The sequence below is a fragment of the Pleurodeles waltl genome, chromosome 7 (genome assembly GCF_031143425.1).
Source record: "Pleurodeles waltl isolate 20211129_DDA chromosome 7, aPleWal1.hap1.20221129, whole genome shotgun sequence".
Classification (NCBI taxonomy): domain Eukaryota; kingdom Metazoa; phylum Chordata; class Amphibia; order Caudata; family Salamandridae; genus Pleurodeles; species Pleurodeles waltl.
Window position 1 is genome coordinate 463,436,342 of NC_090446.1, and position 21,871 is coordinate 463,458,212.

The following is a 21,871-nucleotide window of genomic DNA, read 5'->3' on the forward strand; positions in this document are numbered from 1 at the left end:
TTCTTCCAATAAAGACGTCTCACTCACCTGACCTCACTAATTTCTAAAATATATATCTTTTTCTATAAATTTAAACACCATAAGCCAAATCTACTCACACCCACAGAGATTCAGCATCTGACCAACATCAGCTGACTGACTCAATGAACAGCTGTTTTAACAGCTGCAACTGTCAACACAAACTGTCAAAACTGTAAACACATGACCCTTAAAAATATGTGACTCTTCCCAATCTCTAAAGATGTCCACCTAATTACACCAAAGCAAAAGTAACCAATCACAACCCATTTTTGGTCAAATAGTCCTTCCTCAATCTTTACTACAGGGAGGAGTTAATTATTGTAATGAATCACCTCACAAGTGCCAAAAAGAAGCTACTTCTGGCCAGCACACCCTGAAACTGATCGGCAGGTAAGCATTTAACAAGCGCTTGATTCACACAGTAATCGTAGTAACATGTGCCCAATATAATGATAAAGCAGCCCATAAGCATAAAACAGCCTGTGCGGTCGGCTCTAGGGCCTGACACGCAACGTAGCTGCCACACTGCCAGTCACACGTTAAAGCTCAAGCTCAGCCTGCTTGAGCAACCAACATCTATTGAGGCATCCTCGTGGCCTGCCAAAATCAAAGCGCGCTCAGTAAAATCACCAAACGTGTGTTCATACCAACACCCACTCAGCTAAACTGTTGTCCAACGAGCCCCAGAAAAAGGAAATGACTCTAAATTGTATAATAACCTAAACCATTTGGCTACCAAAATATTTATCAAATTACCCTATAATTACTCATTACCAACTAAAAAGCACGAGTAAATGAGAAATACATACAGATTCAAATTTATCATTCTAAATTGGTTAGACATAAAACATACCAAAAACTCATCTCTCACAACTTGTACACAATTATTTTGATATAACTATCACAATAGACTCATAAACTAACATATATCACACATACTTCCCAATAGTACTTAACTGCAGGAGCAGCAACAAACAAGAAGACTGTGGGTGGCGGTTCTGTGCTTTTATTAAGGTGGCGTTCTAAGTTCTATATTTTTTAAAGGAGTTGCTGTGAGTACTGATAATAAAGGATGATGCATAATATTAGCCTCCGGGTCGTGTCATAAAGTTGGTCTTGCCATAAAATTGGTAATATACACCCTGAAATTTGTAAGTTAAATGAATAGTCTTCACCCAGCATCTTCCTTTGGTTTTACCTGAGTTTACCGACCACTCATCACATGGCAAATTTCATTTTTATTCTAAGTAGCCTAGTGACCCATCTCTCTTCTGAAATAGTTCTAAACTGTGCTTTCTAATATTTGGTCTGTGAATCCTTAGCTTTACTTTACTGTCTAATTTAGAATATTTTACTCAATTCATCTAGGAAGGCAGATGTGATAGGATAGCAATACTCCTAGCAGAAAGATTTGTACAATCTAGTATAACATTCAGTCTGACATAAATCAATTTGAGACCATTAGGGAGAACACCACATTTCTGGAAACTGTCATGAATTCCTTAAATCCTGTGGCAGAACTCCCCACTGTTACTTATACCAACGTGTTTCAACTTCTCTTGTTAACTCAGGTTCTCTAGATCAGTGTTCCCCAACCCCCGGGCCGCGGACCGGTGCCGGGCTGTGGATCAATCGGCACCGGGCCGCCCCACTGTGGCGGGCGGTAAATGTTTGATAATGTTTCCGTGGCCCGCTTGTCACACAATGGGACAAGCGGGCCACGGAAAAATTATCAAACATTTACCGGTCCGCGGCGATAAAAAGGTTGGACAACACTGCTCTAAATGATTCATGTTATGCTCACACTAGACAATAATAGTAATGTTTTTTCTTCCTCTGCACTAGTCATCCTCTTAAAGAATGTGTGTGTACCCCACTCTAAAAGTAAATAAGTTGATCCCTTTGAACTTTTTAGTTAAATGTGTTTAATTCTTCCAGCAATTGCCATTTCTAGGTGGCTGTCTGATAGTCGTGTGCAACCTATGTGCAGATCCATGAACTCTAGAACACTCTCCTTTTGAAACATTGTTTTTGTCTCTGGTTGCCTCAGACATGAAATGTCATGAGTGACGTTATCAATGATGTAAGTTAGCATGTCATGAGTGGTGGTTATGTAAAGTGAAAGTAGTGCATGAGGGGGGCACAACTTAAGGTTGGTTTTCAAAACCATAATTGGCAAATCTCATAAGCATGACAATAAAGTGGTACACCCTAACCATTTCGGCAATGGCATGATATCTATCTCCAACTATAAGATCTGTTTTGACATTTCACAATAGAAGACAATAGGATCTTTATCAATAACCTCAAGGAGTGTATCCTGTTTGTTTTCTGTCATCAAGAATAAAAAGGCTCTTCTCAATGCTACTTTTTGTTAGTATTTGATATTTTTCAGTCTAAAATCTTTTTTGGGTGTTTTTTGAGTTCACAAGTTTTCAGTGAAACCAGGATAAAATCCCATTTTATTGCACTGTTTCAATGCGCTCTTTGGACTGTTCAATTTCTTTGAACCAATTTAACAACTGCAAATCTTGCAGATTTTAGCTAGGGGGTGAGGCCCTTCATCCAGTCCTTTGCAAGTGCCCAACTGCGCTCCACAAGGTCTTTGTCCGTGCACAGCAGGAGTTTGTCACAGGGCCTGGCCGGAGGCCAGAGTTCAGGTTCTGCACCCAACTCACTGTGGAACAGACCTTGCTAATCATAGCCTTCAGCCTCATACTGCAAGGATTGGATGAAGGCAAGGCCCTGGCTCAACCCCACTGTGCATGAACAAAGCCTTTGGGCAGTGGAGGTTGACCAGCTGTAAAGGGCACAGGGTCTGACCAGCTGAAAACTGTGCACAGCTGGGAATGGCTACCCATCTAGAGTTGAGTGCAAGGCCTGGCCAAGCAAATTCCTGCACAAGGCAAACGTCCTTGCATAGCTGAGGACGTCCGCCTGCGGAGGGTTTGACACAGGCCAAGAGGCCAGGCCCTGAGGGCAGCCCCACTAGGCATGGCTAGAGGCCATGCACAGTGAGATTCGGCAATTTACAGAAGGCTAAGAGAACCCTTGGATGGGGATTTGATAAAAAAAGAAAACAACATTTCCTTTAAAATACAAATGCTAAAGTTAAATTATGGTTAGATTTTGTATCAATACCACAACATATATTGAAACAAAACCCACAAAATCACCTTAAAAACCACAGGTAAAGTGTAATTATGGTTGCAAAATAAAACCAAAAATATTTTGAAATTCCTATGTTATGGATAGGATTACAACTCATTAAATCACAAGAGCCATTGAAACCATAACTCACACACCATATGCAATGCTTATGACTTCACAATATTTATACTAATAAATAACAGCACCTAAGAATGAAATTGTATTTGTCAACAGCACATATTTAAGCCAATTAATGATACTACATTCATAGTTATCTCTGGCACTGTGGTAAAGGTACTGTGATATTTAATATCATGTGTAATTACATCTGTTTCATTAAGGGTGAGATCAGAGCTTTGCATTTGGTGTACTAGTTATGCTTTGCGTGGCTATTGTTCGAGTCGTGAGCTACGGAATGTGCCCAAAATATATATTGTCATCCACAGCTTTAATCATACTAACTTTTTGATGAGAACGATTGAAAAGGATGGAAGGGATAATTTGTTAACCATTACCAGATAGGAAGAAAGTGGGGGAAAGTTTGATAAGATCTGGATTTTCCAATAAATCAAGGCTAGAAATCCTGTCTTGTTTTAAAAGATAAATAGAACTATAAGGAGCAGGTCTGTGGTGATTCTTTGGAAAATAGGTTATTGTCTCACATTGATTGATTCTGCTTTCATTTATATGCCATAAGATTTGATTTATGAACAAATCAAAAATAATGAAAATCCGAGTTTGAGATTGTGGTATCCAGCTTTAATGACATAGGTGAAACCAGATAATTTTAGAAGCATAGTCTAAAAAACAGGAGAAAGAAGCACATGCCACTTTAGCAATTGAGGCCTGGAAAGTAATTGACAAATGAAACTTTGAGATTAACAGAGGGTTACATTTTAGGATGATGTAGTATTATGCAAAGTGGGTTACATAGAGGAACCCAACATCCAGTCTTAAATTTGAAAGTAGAATGAAGCCAAATTGTTTTAGGTGCTCCATGTTAGACTTGGGGATCAGGCTACATAGTGCATGGTCATGTCCAAATTAAATCAGTTTTGGGGAGGAATTTTTGGGTATGTTGAAAGTAAGTTGGAAGTTACTATTTTGCGGTCTCCCGTGATTGCTTTATTTGGCTTTGCTCCCTTTCTAGATTCTTTTACCTCAAGGGGGACACAATTTATGTTGCAATGTTGCTTGCTAATTCATTGATAACCCAGCACTGGAGATTGAAACATGTAAAAAAAATTGATGACTGGATTAGAAAATATTAAAAAAGGATATGGCAGTGGTTAGGCGACCAGGCTAGGTGCTAGTGATACATTTGTATCATTAAGGGAGGATTTTGTATGACTTTTTTATTGGGAGTTTTTTTAAATTAGTATAAAGTTGCACTTAGCACTAGCACATTTGGATTTTATTAGTGCAGATTTGCAATTAGAATTTGAGATCAATATATGCACTTTAAGGTATTTTTTATAAATCAGTACTGGATAGCATAACATGTTCCAAAAGTTGTTGAATGGACTAGAATGCTTATATCTCTAGAGGAGGATATGTGTTTTCTTTTTTCTTTCATCTTTTTTTAAAGGAGCCTTACCAGCATAAATTCCCACTTACCACTAGTATAAATGTAAACATAGTATTGGATATTGATGTAGGCACTTTAACTTGTAACATGGTGTAATTACAGCTATCAATGTAAAGTAAAACTAGAGTAATTATGCGTTTAGAATATAAGAGGTTTTTTGTTTTGCTTTTACTTGTATGAATGGCAGAATGTATACAAGGAGTTTTAAAATGAATTAGCTCCAGATTTGTTGGCTCTCCTATCTGTAATTCTATTAATGTGATTTGTAAGGTAGCCATCCCTTCTACCTGGAGCACTCCAGTTACCGTGCCTATTTTCTAGAAGGGCAATCCCTCGTCACTAGGGTGTTATCGCCCAATATCACTCTTGGATAATGCAGTGAAATTAGCTGGATGTGTTGTTCTGGAACGCCTCCTTACATGGTTGAAAGGGACTAACACGCTGTCACAAGTGCAGTATGGGTTCAGGGAGGGGCTCAGCACAATTGAGCAATGTCTCAACTTATATCTCTTAGTTAGCAAATATATGATTGCTAAACATGGCTCGGTTTGCCTGGCCTTCATGGATCTCTCATGTGCTTTTGACAACGTTTTGAGGTCTAAATTGTGGAAGATCCTCTTAGATTTCAGAGTGGATGCTGACTTGGTTCAGTTTTTGAGAGGCCTTTATTTTGATCTGTCAGCCTCTGTGAGAAATGGCCTGCTCAAGGAGAGGACTGACAGCTTTAAGCTGGGTTCCGGAATGAGACAGGACTGCATTTTGGCTCCTCTACTGTTTCTTTTGCATATAAATGGCAGAGGGGCAGCTCTTTCAGATGCCACTCTGGACATCCCCATGGTTGGCAGGACAAAAGTTCCAGTCCTATTATATGCAGATGATGCAGTCATTCTATCCGGAACTCTTAACGGTCTTCACAATCTAGTTCAGGAGCTTGTATCTTTTATAGGCTCTCTAGGTCTGATCACTAACCAAGTGAAAAACTTAATTATGGTTTTCAATAAAAAAAAACATCAGAATGTGGTGTATTGCACTGAATGGTCAGCCTGCTGCCTAGGTTTCTCAGTTCTTATACCCAGGGGGCTGGGGGGTATATTATGGATGCCAGGTCCAATTTGGGGCCATGTATTACCAGGGTATGGAGCATATTTGTTTGTGCAGCAGGCTGCATCTTTAACCTGGCTAATAAATATTGGTAAGGAACCTGTGGCCCCTCTTTTGGAAGTAAATGGGAAATGTTTCCCTATCCTTAATTATGGCACGAGGTTCTGGGGACATGTGAAAACTAGTGCACTCCAGTGGGAGCACAATAGGATTTTAAGGAGACTTTTGGGAGTACCACCAATGTGTCCTACTTTTTTTGTCACCAGCAACTTGGGATGGAGTACGTAGAGGACCGTATTAAGCATGTCCCTCTGATTCTCTGGTGCTCCATCTGGGCTAACTCCCATGCTGCGCTAAATAAGGAAATTATTTCTGATTACCTGGGATGTAAAGAAGGTATGAGAATCCCATGGCTTGACTCTATTTCTGCTGAATTCAATAAGCTGAGTATTACGTCCCTTTTCTCCGACCCATCCTCTGTACTGAAGTCTGACGCATTGTGGGTCAAAAATGCCTTCTTGGACAGTTCCAGATTAGTTAGAGAACGTCTTGAGCTCAAAAGGTGTTCTATAAAAGACTATGCAGATGTTCACCTCTCCCGCTCTATGCAGCCCTATCTTGAGTGGGTTGGATAATTCTTGGGAAAAGTGCCTTCAGGCTGGGCTTTGTGAGGTGGAATTTGGGGCTCCCTTTGGGCTAATTGGACTAATTTAAGGTACTTTTATGCCAGTTTGATGAAAACTCTCCTCAAAGCCTTTTGCACTTTAACTTCTTCTGAAAGTTTTTTAAGGACCTTACAATGCAGTTCTGAGTACCGACTATTGTAAAAAGGGGATCTATCTGTTGTTGAAGCTTTGGTGTATTTACAACAGCTGGATTCCCCCACTAATTGCTTGAATATTTGCTCTTTTTAAGAATGTGCCCTCAGAAGGAGGAAACCTTTATTTTTTTAATACAGTGTTTTTAACTGCTGATGACCTAATATGCACTTGATTATGAATGTTATTGAATGTACTTGGGTTTTGTATTCATTTTCATCTATTTATTTTTTTATCTAAATTGCTGGATTATGTTAATTTCTTAGTGCTTACTTTTATGTTCACTTCTTGTGGCCGAAATAAAGCTATAAATTGAATTGAATTGAATTAGCAACAATGTATTTGTGGAGTGTGATTTAAATGAAAGGATTGTGGGTTACAAATATACTCCATTGTAAAAAAATTATAATAAAAAAGCAATGATAATGAAATATACTACACAGTAGGGGTCACCACTATGTAGCTTAAGTTAGGTCAGAGTTTTCATAGGAAGTGTATTTTTTGCTTTGACAATATAACTTTTTTTCCGCAGTCAATGAAATCTGCAGAAAACGTTTGGAAAAAAAAGATTCATCCACTCTAGGTCCCTCCTCAAACTTTTTGGGGCGATCCGTGAAATGCGAGGCCAAGAAAAAAGGGAGCCCCAAATCCTTGATTTTCCATGTTAAGTTCCACATGAAACCTTACTCTTTGATACATAAAAAATGACTGAACAAAATTACAGCAAATTTGGCAACAAATTTGAGAATTTTACTCAGAAATTATGCTTATCATTTGGTGTAAACCCATTCAACTGATTTTTTAAGAAATTTGTGTCCAAAGTGGTGCTTGGGTGGTTACAATGGGGTTTAAAAGTTAGGAATTTGAAAGTCCTGAATGAGTACCACGTAGCAATATTTTTAAAAATAGAGGATTCTGGTTGCCTCAGGGAGCATTTTGGCCCGTCAACCTTTTTCAGTACTACAGGATTGGTACCGGTCTCGCAATACTGATCTGACTGGCTGGCCAAAGCTCAGAGAACAAAATTGTGACTGCCATTACAGGACTCTGGGACTCAGTTCCCATATACTGAAGTTACCAAAAATAAATCATATAAGGTGGCAGGGTAGGACTACCATGACTAACCGACACTTGTGGGGGGTGGGGGGGGGGTCACCGTAGGGGGTAAACACTAAAGGAAATGTCTTTTTATGCCCCAAATACTGTGCTACTGACTCAGATCCAGTTTTTTCCACCAGTAAGGTACTGTTGTACTCCTGCAGTACCAGTACGCAAGCTCCATGGTACAAAGGTACAGGTCAAGATTTCCTCTGGGGGAAGCTTGCATGGTGCCGCAGTGCCATGGAGGTAAATATTGAGTGACAGTAGTGTGTCTGCACCACAATATCAGCAAAAAAACGAGAAAAAAATAGTAATTGAAATGTGGGTTCGGAGTCAGTGGGTGTCAAGTGTATCTATGGGCGTTTGTTCACAGGACAAACCTACACGGGAGGTGCCTATGGCCAACCATCTGCAGCATATGGCCAATATTTTTTCATTTTATCTATCTATCTATCTATCTATCTATCTATCTATCTATCTATCTATCTATCTATCTATCTTCAGTGAAAAAATGCTTATGACCTCACTTATTACTTAACTCATGACACGTTCAATAACATCATTGATTAATTCACTAATGACATCTCAAGTAGCATTGTTGATGACACCGCCCAACCAACTGTTGTTCAAATTAGTGTATCGATCAGTATCGCAATTCACCTAAGAAAGTAAGTAGTGAATGGCGCAGAGACGTTAAAACCATAAATTACCTGAACTAGTGTACATGTACAACATAGTAATGCTGTTCATCTGGGCTAAATGTAAGGGAAAAACACTTATAACAATATATTTGTGCCAGATTTACAAAAGTTTTCCAGATTTACAAACATTTTGCATTAGGTTTATGTTACTTTTCTAACTCAGGCCTAATGCAAAATTCTGGCTGGTATTTATAAACAACACAAATTGTGATTTGCATTGGTTTTCTAACCAAAAGTTACTCAAAGCAGTGTAATTTGCTGCCTTCCGTTACTTTGTGTTAAGGGGCGTTCCAGGGGTGGTGTATGGGCAATCCCATGTATCCACTCATATTTTGATACAAACCCTTATCTACAAAGATTTGTAGGCATGGATTGGCGGCAACATATTGCGCCTTTCTGACGCTTGTGTTACAAAGAGAAATATTTGTATTCCTCCTTGTTGTGCTGCAGTAGAAGGAGCATGTTGTCTTAAAGTATTTTCTTTGTACAGAAAGCGACCCCTTCAAAAATTATACTGATAACAATACAGATAGCCGTCCAATATGCAGCAAGGGTCATTGCATTGATGCATGGGTGGAGAAAGTGCATCAGCGCAAGCAGAGAGTAGAACTGTGCAACTTCCTTATAGATATGGCATACTTTCCCACTCATATGTGCTTGGTTCCCCATGAGAGGTTGGATATTCGTGATGGGTTCAGTACAAGGGAAAAGCTATGCATAGTAGGGGTTTGGCGCTTGCGTTTCTGGAGGGTGTCGGCTCTCAGCAAATAGTTGTGTACTGGAGGAAGGCTGTGCATAGTATGGGCTTGGCCACTAAAGGGGCCTTGGGTTTCTAGTGGGAGGGGGCGCTCCGTGAACAGTTGTATACAGGAAAAAGGCTCTTCATGGTGGGGACTCAGCCACTCTATCGGGATTGGACTTTCTGTCGAGGGGTTGTGCAAAGGGCGAATACTGTGTGCAACAGGACCTTGCCCACCTGACTGTGGTTGGTTGCCCACAAGAGGTCGGCTACCTACGGAGGGTTAGGTTAGAGTGACGGCTGTGTGTATTAGGGGCTGGTGCATCTACGGGGACTTGGGTGTTGTTAGAAATGGGGTCTTTGGTTGACAGTCAGGTTACCCCCTGTTCAAGCAAGGACCCTCACTCTAGTCAGGGTAAAAGAGAATCACCCTCAGCTAACCCCTGCTTACCCCCTTGGTAGCTTGGCAGAGCAGTAGGCTTAACTTAGAGCGCTAGGTGTAAAGTATTTGTACCAACACACACAGTAATTTAATGAAAACACTACAAAATGACACAACACCGGTTTAGAAAAATAGGAAATATTTATCTAAACAAAACAAGACCAAAATGACAAAAATCCAACATACACAAGTCAAGTTATGAATTTTTAAAGATTAAACTCAAAAATAGCGCTTAGAAACAAAAATGCTTCAATGAGATGTTAACACGGCGTCGTGACGGAGTCGTTCCCAACAAGCCGACACCAGCGGCGCCGGACACGGAGTCGTGTAGACCCCCAAGTACAGTACCTTTGGTGAAGAGTGAAAACAAGCCGAGGCGCGAAGTCAGGAATCGCGGCGTCTGTGCGAAACGTTGAATCCGTGCACTTCAAGCGGCGTCGGTCACGACGTGGTGCGGCGACTTCCACGGAGTCGCGGACTTCAGCGGGGCTGCTGCGGCGACGGGCCTGCGAAGAGTGTCGCGTTCCAGAGAAGGTCACGCGTCAGGTGCAGGCGGCGTTACCGGATTCAGCAGCGGCGTCAGTCCGGAGTCATCCGAAGTCGATTTCCTTGGATTCCACCAGCTTTCCTTTCAAGGGCCCAGGGACTGGATAGGGCACCACTTGTCAGAACAGGAGTCTCTCCAGAGACTCCAGGTGCTGGCAGAGAGAAGTCTTTGCTGTCCCTGAGACTTCAAACAACAGGAGGCAAGCTCTAACTCAAGCCCTTGGAGATTTCTTCACAAGATGGAAGGCACACAAAGTTCAGTCTTTGCCCTCTTACTCTGGCAGAAGCAGCACTGCAGGAAATCTCCACAAAGCACAGTCACAGGCAGGGCAGCACGTCTTCCTCAGCTATCAGCTCTTCTCCAGGCAGAGGTTCCTCTTGGTTCCAGAAGTGTTTCTCCAGTCTGTAAATTTGGGTGCCCTTCTTATACCCATTTTAGTCTTTGAAGTCACCTTTCTTCAAAGGGGACTCACACCTACTTGTGAAATCCTGCCTTGCCCAGGCAAGTCATCAGACACACAGCAGGGGGTTGGAGCCGGCATTGTCAGAGGCAGGCACAGTCCTTTCAGATGAGAGTGACCACTCCACCCCTCCCTCCTAGCAGAGATGGCTAATCAGAAAATGCAAGTTACACCCCAGCCCCCTTTGTGTCACTGTCTGGTGTGAGGTGAAAAACAACCCAACTGTCAAACTGACCCAGACAGGGAATCCACAAACACGGCAGAGTCACAGAATGGTTTAAGCAAGAAAATGCTCACTTTCTAAAAGTGGCATTTTCAAACGCACAATCTTAAAATCAACTTTACTAAAAGATGTATTTTTAAATTGTGAGTTCAGGGACCCCAAACTCCACATGTCCATCTACTCTCTAGGGGAATCTACACTTTAATCATATTTAAAGGTAGCCCCCATATTATCCTATGAGAGAGACAGGCTTTGCAACAGTGAAAAACGAAATTGGCAGTATTTCACTGTCAGGACATATAAACCACATTACTATATGTCCTACCTTATCCATACACTGCACCCTGCCCTTGGGGCTACCTAGGGCCTACCTTAGGGGTGCCTTACATGTAAGAAAAGGGAAGGTTTAGGCTTGGCAAGTGGGTACACTTGGCAAGTCGAATTTACAGTGTAAAAATACACACACAGACACTGCAGTGGCAGGTCTGAGACATGATTACAGAGCTACTTATGTGGGTGGCACAACCAGTGCTGCAGGCCCACTAGTAGCATTTGATTTACAGGCCCTGGCACCTCTAGTGCACCTTACTAGGGACTTACTAGTAAATCAAATATGCCAATCATGGATAAACCAATTACATACAATTTACACGGAGAGCATATGCACTTTAGCACTGGTTAGCAGTGGTAAAGTGCTCAGAGTTGAAAAGCCAACAGCAACAGGTCAGAAAAAAATAGGAGGCAGGAGGCAAAAAGACTGGGGATGACCCTGCATAAGCAAAAGTCCAACAGGTGTCTCCAGGGAATGTGTTCTCCATGACATGTGGTCCACAAGGTGAAGACTGTGCACTGTAGTTACTAAGCCACACAAGTGTGCTTCATAGCCCAGAGGAGATACATTATCTGCGTAGGGTTTGTTAGAGGGTGAAGCTTTGCGCATTAGGGGCATCACCACCTGATGGGGCTTGTGTGCCTGGAGGGGGTGGGGTCTCCATCAACAGTTGTGTACAGGGCAAAGGGTGTACATTGTCGGGGTTTGCCACATAATGGGGTGTGAGTATCTGGAGACGGTGAGCTCTCCATGATAATTATGTACAGGGCAAATGATGTATGTATTAGGGGCTTGTCTACCTAAGGGGTTTGGGGCTTGGGTCTCGGGAGAGAAAATACTTTCTGATAAGAGTTGTGTGCAGGGTGAAGGCTGTGAATAGTAGGAGCTTGGCCACGTAACAGGAACTAGGTGTCTAGAGGGAGTGTGCTCTCCATGACAGGTGGCGCACAAGGCAAAGACTGGGCGGCTGTTACTAAGTCAGCTGTGAGTGGTTCATAGCCTACGAGAGATAAACTATCCATGTAAGGTTCAGTACAGGGTGAAGGCTGTTTGTACTAGGGGCTACACCACCTAATGGGTGTTATGTGTCTGGCGGGAGTGGGCTCTCCGTGAAGTGCTGTGCAAAGGGCAAAGATTGTATGCAGCAGATAGCAGCCTACCTGTTTATGGTTGGTTGTCCACAAGAGGCTGGCCTCTGCAAAGGGTTTGCTACAGGGCAAAGACTCTGCATATTAGCGGGTTTGGCCTCGTGATCATCCTTCAGTATTTTGAAGAGAGTTGAATCTGCTCTCTATCAACAGTTGTGTATAGGAAAAAGGCTGCCACTGTAGGAGCTTAAAAACGTAATGGGGCTCAAGTGTTTGGAGGGAGTGGGCTGTCCATGAAAGGTTGTGTACAGGTGCAAAAAGGCTGTGTGTAGTAGGCCATCTAAGGGAACTTGGGTGTGCTCTCCATGACAAGTGGTGCACAAGGCAAAGAATGTCAGCGCCAGGATACCCCTGTGAGTGAGAGTGCACTTTACAAATACACATAACATCAGAAGCTGTTACTAAGTCACCCGTATGGTCCATTGCCCAAGAGTGATAAACTATCCATCTGGGGTTTGGTGGAGGGAGAAGGCTGTGTGTAGTAGCGGCTTCATCACCTACTGGGCCTTGTTTTCTGGTGAGAGTGGGCTACATTAATTATTTTGCTTTACTGTCTTTTTCATATCCTCCCCAGTTCTGGCTTCTTTCTATTATCCTTACATGTATTCACAGTATTGCCTTATATTATTTATCTTCCTTCATTTTTCTCGTTATTAACAACTTACTTAGGTATAAGCAGTAAAATCAATCAATAAAATAGACATAGAAAAAGGACGGCTTAGCATGTTTTTACACTAAGGGGCAGATTTATGAAAAGTGGTGCTGTATCTAGTGCAGCACCAATTTTCGAGCGCCCCTTAGCGCCCCCCAACGCCACTATGTGTGCGCCGTATTTAATGTACGCCCCACCATGGCGATAGTTAGGGAATTAACATCATGATTTTTGATGCAAGGTCGTTGCTTTGCAGGATTAGGGTAAAAAATGTTTACGCTAATTCTGCAAAGCCCATTGAGGCCCACTGTAAATAATGCTGTACTTCCTTTTAATGCCGCCTTCTCTAAGCAGGCATTAAAAGTGCCCAAAAAAAATAAGCAAAGAAATCTCTTACATTTCTTTGCGCCATTTTTTCGGCCCCCCCTAATGGGCGCAAGCATAATGTAGCGCAAAGGATTACAAAGTGGTGCAATGCATGCATTGCGCCACTTTGTAAATTTGGGTGCCGATTTTGGCCTCGGGCCACATTAGCATAAACAAATTAATGCTAATGTGGTCCAAGGAGGCACAAGGGGCTTGTAAATCTGCCCCCAAATTGCATAAGCCTCAGACCAGAAGAAAGGTGTTAAGCCAAATACCCACCACCACAGCCGCCCCACAACCATATATTAAAAGATGGAAAAAAACATTATATACAAATACTGCATCACAAAAGAAGAAACTTTTAAATGAAAAAGATGTTTTTAAAAAATCCATATTTATCACAAGAACGTTTATTTATTTCACCAATATCTTTATGCGTTTTGGCTTTCGGGTTTAAATTGTTTTGTCCTCCGCCTGGTTCTAATTCCCTCGTACTAAGGACCACATGTACAAATATCAGGATTTGCGACTCGCAAATTGCAAGTCTAAGCGACTCGCAAAACCTGATATACACCAGTGTCAATGACATTGTTTGCGAGTCCCAATAGGGTCGCAAATGACCTACCTCATAAATATTCATGAGGTAGGTCGCAATATGCAACCCTATTGGGAATGGCCGCACTCACAAGTATGGTGGCCGGCTGGGGAGAGCAGGCCACAATGTCTGCTTTTAAATAAAGCAGTGTTTTCTTTTTTAAATGCCGCCCTTTTTCCTTAAAGAAAAATGGGATGAATTAAAAAAAAAAATAAAAAAAAAAATATGTTCACATCCACTCAGAAAAGGGAAGTAGTCTTCTGGTTACCCCTTCCCATTTGCGAATGGTTTATCACCAGTTTGAAATTGGTGCTATCTGTGATTGTTTTGTGACAGTATTCATGGTTACAAAACAATCATACATCGCACCGTGACTTGCAATTAGGAAGGAAATACCCCTTCCTAATTATGACTCGCAAACCCTTTTTGCGATTCAGTAAATAGATTACTGAATCGCAAAATTGGATCTGTGCATCGCAAAATGCGTTTTTCTTGCCGCAAACGCCCAATTCTGCAAATCGGGCTGTTTGCGATAAGAAAAAAGCTTTGAACATCTGGCCCTAATTTCCTTGAAAACCTCTTAACCCTGCTGTCAGTTCTAGTCTATTTTCTGCTAATTTCACACTCATCTTAAAAATCTTGCTGTTTGGCGTATCTCGCAACCATCTTTCTCCATCCTAATTCACTTGGCATAAAGCTAGTTGGTTTATTTGAGTTCATATCATTTATTACTTCTGTACCATGCTATTGTGAAGACATGCCATAATCAGGAGGGGCTCGCGGCAGGGGCGGGGAGGCGGGGTGGGGGGTTTAATAACAAAACCATTTTTTTTTACCTGAATCTGATACCACCACCGCGCAGCTCCTCTTTCCTTCGCCATAGGCAAAGGTTCCCAGCCTGCCCTGCGGCCAATCTGAACGCTGCTGTCATGCTGCTGGCAGCAAGACAGCAGCGTTCTGATTAGTTGGAGCGCCCAGCCAAGGAGCTCCAAGGCAGACTGGGATAGTCTGCCTGCTCTCTCCATCCTGGCACTGTGGTGCAGGGTTGGACAGAGCTTAGTGCATATATATGTTTGGCCGGCCTGAGCACATACATGAGCACTGAGGGGGAGTGCAGAGCACCTCCCCTCTGTGCTAGTCAGCCCTGTGGCCATGCCCCTTCTACAATACAACAATAATAAACATAGTTTATTATCATTGAATTGCAGAAGTTTTGCAGCTGCTGCTGCTGGCCGGGGTTGGGCGACGCTCATCCCCCCTAGCGGAGGAGCCACCCCTGGGCAAAATTAAATTACATTTTTTAAACATCAAAAAAGGATTTCAAAACATTTTAGAAAAAGAGTGCTGAACCTCTTATGAAAGAAAGTGTACAAATTATCTGGAAATGTTGTGAAGATGTCTTTAAAAAAAGTGTGAAAATTTTAAAATACTGTGCAGAAGTTTTCAACATATGTGCAAACGATGCATACAAGAAATTGTGTATAAATATTTACCTTTTGGAACTCCTGGGGCTACAAATTCCAGAAACGGGACTCGGATATAGATTGCTTCTCGTTTGGTTTTCTGTGGGTCAGCTTCATTGAGAATCAAGTCCACTATTTCACTGGCCCAAGTGGTCCCTACAAAGAGGACCAAAAAAGAAGATATCAGACTTAGCAAAGAACACGTGGTGCATCATTTCCTCCACAAAAAATACACTGAAACACATACATGGTCACCTATCTCCGCCAAAGGAAGCAAATTAGCATGGGTGGCTGGTAGCCTTTGAAAGTGATGGAGCAAGTGAAGTGCCCCACCACTGACCAAAAAAGAGAAACAAACACCTCCTCCTTTCAAAACCCAAAAGTACACCACCACTCCTTCCAAAAGCCCAAATTCAATGAATCTCTTCCCCCCAAAAGCCAAGTAAAAACATACCACAAACTACAAAATAAAACACAATCTCTACACTTACAAGCATTACACACTAACCTGCATTACACATTTGAAATAATATAAAATAAAACAGCACTTACCCTCTGGCTGCTCGTCTTCCTCAGTGTTCTTTTGCTGACTCGGCTGTCCGATAGAGGAAGAGCTCCCTAACCATCCAGACATTGCTCTCATGCTGTTAGCCAGCATGCGAGAAGCATTTATATTGATTGGAGTGGGCTGGCTGGACTCTCCTTTAGGCCCTGGAGGCCTGTGCTTTGTCCCTAACCAGCTGTCCTAAGACAACTGAGTGGAGAGCTTCAAAGTGTGCATGTCACTTTGACTGGCACAAAACAGCCGGCCAAAGTGACGTGCACTTTGGAGCATCCAGTCAGCCCTGCTTCAGTCCTCTGCTGCCAATCGGCAACGGAGAACATTCCCCTCATGTCTCTAGGCCGGTGCTGCTGCAGTGAGCACTGCGCCGGTAAAAATAAAATGGCAATGAAATATTTTCATTGTAACTTTTATTAGCCTGCACAGCCTGCAGCGGGCATGGGGACGACACTCTCCAGCCCTTGAGAAGAACCTGCTGCTGCAAACTATACACCAAGGAGATCCCTCAAAGGCCTGGGCCCTGACCTTTAGAATGAACAAGACATACTGCACAGGACAAAGAGATCATGCAATAATAACACGCTATACCACCCTTTAGCTTAAAAGGCCATTTATTAGGGCAGGATTGCAAAACAGTTAATCAGCCTTAACACATTTAACAGAACACCAAAACACCTTTCATATATATTACATTCCCCAGTCTCTCTTTCTCTTCTCATACCAAACATCCTCCAATAAAAACTCTAAGTCCCGTTCGAAGAATCCTGCACACCATCTTCCTTTGCCTGTGCACCTTTCATCCCCCCACCCCATGAGTGTAGCTTCAAGGGGGTGTTTGGGTGTTACACCCTCCTAATACATGTATTTTCTAGAACATAGTTGGGCACAGGTGATCTCAGTCAGGTTTGGTGAGTTGTCTGTTGGATTTTACATACAAACAAAAACTCATGCACACTCTTTCCCTTTGTCTGTTTTGTAAGTCTTCGAAATTGTTTGGTATTTTCCAAAATAATGTGTTTACTCTCACTTGATAACCCTTACCAAACCGCATTCCTCTCCCTTTCCACTGCCCTTTAAGCCCCTTTTATACACCCTGTTCGCTGTATACTGGGTTTTAAAATTAATGCTGAAGTGATTGTTGGGAAATCTGAATCCCACCCCCCCAAAATCTTACTGACCAAGTTAAGACCCTGCCCTTGCATGCGACTCTCCACCCCCAAACACACTGCCTACACCCCTGCAACCTGTCTTATTCTGGCAATTACTGTGTAGAGTAATCCACTCTCAAACATATGTAAGGCGGGTAGGTGGTCCTGCTTAAAATACCCTTACCCCACTGGTGCTTAGAAGTCAGGAAGAGGCTAGACCCACCTTGCCTGACTCTTTATACCTGACCTTACACATGCTCCTTTCCTCTAACTCCACCTATCAATCCTGCAAGAATTTTCCCAGGGGAAAACTAGTCTGTGACTGTCACATCCGCCGGGGCCCTTCATTGGCATAACTACCATAAACTAAGGAAATACATAAGACCTAGGGGCCATATTTATGGCCAAGTCAGTGCAGAAAGTCACCTTGCCATGCTGCACTGCATGGCAGGGAAAGGACAGGAATGTGCTGTATTTATCTGCCTAGCACCAACACAAGCATCCTTGCACCATGGTGCATAGGTGCCTGTGTTGTAAGCAGGATTGTTTTTGTGCAATAAGGGGCACCTTCCTGCACTAAAACAGCTCTGGGAGATGTTTACTCTTTATATGTGTGAAGCAAAATGCAGCACACATAGGAAGAGGAAAACACAAGAAAAATAAAGATATTTCTCCTTGTTACGCTTCTCCTGTGGACGTGTACCTTTTTGGTGCATTCCCAGCTTTACCAGGCTTGGTAAATCTGGAAATGCGTAAACAAAACATAGGAGTTGTGTGCGAAACCATGCAATACCCATGGAACACCTCCCTGGCACAGAGTAATGCAACACAGCGATTTGCTCAGCATTACATTACTCAAGATTTTTGAAGCCATTTAAAGCCATGCAAAGTGACTTTGCATGGCTTTTAAAATCTTACTTAAGCTTTGTATCACTCTCACAGGGTATAATAGCATTTATATTTTGGCAGACAGAATATACGTCACCATTGTGACAGAGTAACCTGTCCGCCAAGTTCTAAATCAGGCCCTAGGATTAGGGCTGGAAGACTGCTCTGCTTCTCAGACAGCTCCACCAAGTGGATTTTGTTGCTCCAAAAATTGGGCATAAGTCACAAAGAATGCAATGATGAGAAGTTAGAGTGAGGATTTAAAGTTGGATGGTGAAAGAGAGTCCTCCATAAAATGCTCCATAAAACTGCAGAGCCTAGATTTGTGCCTTTTGCAGTCTAGTCACCCAACTTTGAATTATTTCCATCTAGAGCATCATGCTGTCACGGGCTTTCTATAATGGGTCTACATTAGCGATGATAGTAACATTACAAAAGTGTTTCTGGCTTAGTCTTACCACAGAGATCAATCTGGTACCATGTGCAGCAACGTTGGTTCTGTGAAAGAGCCAAGGAGACTGTGATGGCTTTCACTAAACATTGAGGGGTATATTTATGAGAGGCTTGGAGAGCCGTTGTGTCATTTTTATTGTTGCAGCGGTGGCGCAAACCTCTCTACCATAAACATTAATTTACCAAAAGGTCAGGGTTGCAGAAGTGATATCCTACGCCATGAGACCCTTACGTTCACTCACATACATTTGCTTACACATACATACAAGATCACAGGTACATACACTCTCGTCACATAAATGATCTCTCACCTGCACACATAAACGTCATTCATTTAAAAGCATTTGTTACTTACCTCAGCTGCCAGTTAGAGTCACAGTCCAGCTAACTAGACTCCATTTTTTATTTTAATAATAGCGAATATTATTAATCACTATAAATGTAATACAAAATTGAGAAAAAAACAAGGAAATTGGAGCCCAACCAATGTTCATAAGGACGAGCTGCCCCTGAGTTCCTGGCATTGATTTTGCCACCTCTGAGGCCAGGGGTCACAAATGCAGTGCCAGAGGTTGCAGGGGGCAAACCAGCGGTTGCAACTGTGACCCCTGGCGACCCCTAAATGACGTCCATGCTCTCAACCATATCTATGTGGCCACGCTTAGCCACTTTGTGTGGCTTTCATTAGTCTCATAGATGTGTAGTGAAGCAAGGCAGCATAAGTCTCTGTGTTGCCTTACTCTGCGTTTGGGAGGCGTTCCATGGGCGATTCAGTGGGCTTCCCCATGCAACACCCATGGATTTTGATGCATCCCCAGACTTATGGGAGCCTGTAAACCTGGAGATGAGCCAAAACCTTACGCCTTCCTAGGGGAGGTGTAATGAGGAGAAATATCTTCATTTTTTCTTGTTTTTCCTCTTTCTATGTGTGCTATATTTTGCAGCATACATAGAAAAAGAAAAACACCTCCTTGCATTGTTTTTCTACAGGAAGGTACCCCTTCCTGCACAAAAACAATCCTGCCGACAACACAGACACCCTTGCACCATGGTGCAAGGGTGCCTGCATTGGCACTAAGCTGCCAATATGGCTCCAGCACAGTTGGAAGGGACTGGAATGCACGTATTGTGTAGATACGGTGCATCCCTGCCCTTTCCTTTTCATGCAGGCAGCACAGAAAGATGACTTGCTGTGCTGCCCTGCACCAAAATGTCATAACTTTGGCCCTGACTAGGGAATCCCACTCAGCATATTAAAGGAAAAAGATATGTGTGCATTGGCAAGTTCCTCCAATTTGGGAAGACATTTTCAGTGACACAGCAATATAGAAGGGAACTTCATTCGCCATAACAGCTCATTACAAATGTGTCAGAATTGATAACGCCAGTTTGATGGTGCACATGGATTACCTAATTCATCTCATAAATCTGGGAGGGCATTTCAGCAGCATTACAAATAAGAGAATAATTCTAATACCCCAGGGGAATAAAAGCAGATGTGGGTGAAGAAGGAGTATTTATAAGGGACATCTAATCTAATGGATATAAACACAGAGAAGACAGGAGTTGAAATATGAGGAAAAGGAGGTGAGGTTCGCGCTTCTGTGTGCCTCTCACCTGAAATCCACAGTGAAAGCAAGGGAATTGCATCCATTTTATCATTGTGCTGCTTGTTGACAGCTGCATCTTTTTTTGAACACATAGGTTATTTTTTGGAAGTAAATAGACAATACTTTACAAGGTTACAATGGTACAGCTTTGATTGAAATGGAAAGAATATTCATGCTTAGAGCATTTTCTGATTCACGGCTCTATCCATCTGACTGAGCGTTGGTTACTAGATGAATGCATGTCACAAAAGTAACATACCATCACCACTTTGATGGTAAAACATCCATGTACAACTACAAAGAAGGCCACAAGTGAGATGTTAACTACTTTGAATAATACAATTACACCATGATTTTTTTTTTTCGTTTTTTATAAAGCAATAACAAAAATTAACATCTAAAATTAGGATTAGTAACAAAATACATTATATATATATATATATATATATATATATATATATATATATATATATATATATATATATTTCGACCAGCCTCCGATAGTGCCCAGCCTCAGATAACGTACAACTTAAAAAAAGACTGCATCACTTGGAGACCTGATACCAAGTAGCAGCATGATGAACTATAAGCCTGAGGTAACTAGCTGGGTTGGGACAAAAAGGGACAGCTTCTGGAAGTGCACAAAATATAAGGAGTGCCTGCATGGTCTCAACAAAACAAAGTTTTGCAACATGGTCAGACCTATTTCTAAAAGCAATGGATCACCTGAGAAACCAAATATGTGGTTAATGTAGTAGAATACAGATGTAGAGGTATGTAGGAAGAACTGTGAACAAGCTGCAACTACGTATCTGCCATCACAAACAAGTATTTTGCCTATGTAATTGCCAAGCACATTTGGAAAGTACACAATGGCAGCAAGGAGGATCTGAAATACTATGGAATTCAGCATATCAGGAAAAACCCTAGAGGTAGGGATTTGGAACTTGTGCTTAGGACATAAGACTTGAGATGGATTATCCTGATGGGAACAGCAAATCTATGGGGATTAAATTCAAATGCCAAACTCCATGTCCATTTATAGTTTCTTTAGTTGTATCTTGAATTATGATCAGAAAGGTGTTTACATATTTGGAGCTATTCCAAGAAGTTGTGTATGAGGCCATAATCGAATGTCCATGAATACTCTGGGGGAAAGGAAGAGCTTAGAACGAATCCTTTGATTCTTGTTTTTTGTCATGGATGCCCCTTAATGATTATTGTGAAAGATGCAGAAGTTTCCAGCTCATATGTGGTAGTATGAAACATTGTGAATGCATTTGATTGAGTACAGACTTTTAATAGGTATGTATGCACCAAAGACGACCAAGTAAACGTACATGGAGATGCAAAATTAGTCAAGACAAGTGTCTTTCCCCAACCTGTGGCATGGATGGCTTACTATAAAGCAATGTACAATGATGCACTTAAAATGTGCTCAGGATACAGGACATTAAATCGTGAGATGACTAGCTTACAGCTTGCTAATGGTGTATTTTATTATGGTGGACATGCTGAACAAAGTGATAGCTGAACCGTGATAAGAGCATGTCTTAAGAGGGACTGTGCATTCAATGTACTTTACACTGGCAGAGACCTATGGCTGTATGTATCTAGATTGTGCACTTTAATCATGCACGTCAATACTTGGGACGATTAGGTGATGTCTATATGTACCACCCTAAAGACATGTTTAGACTTAAAGTAGTCCTTGGTATGCACTTTTTTAAATCTGGCTGGGTTGAGCTATAAGATGACATAGGT

The 21,871-nt window shown here is 42.0% G+C and overlaps 1 protein-coding gene across 1 annotated transcript in view; it reads right to left on the minus strand.

The window, feature by feature from the left end:
• LOC138304194 (sulfotransferase 1 family member D1-like) overlaps positions 1-21,871 on the minus strand; it is a 180,114-nt gene that overhangs the window by 61,513 nt on the left and 96,730 nt on the right. The window contains exon 3 of the mRNA XM_069244047.1: positions 15,477-15,602. Within this exon, the coding sequence (XP_069100148.1) occupies positions 15,477-15,602 (126 nt within the window). The remainder of the gene's footprint in view (positions 1-15,476; positions 15,603-21,871) is intronic.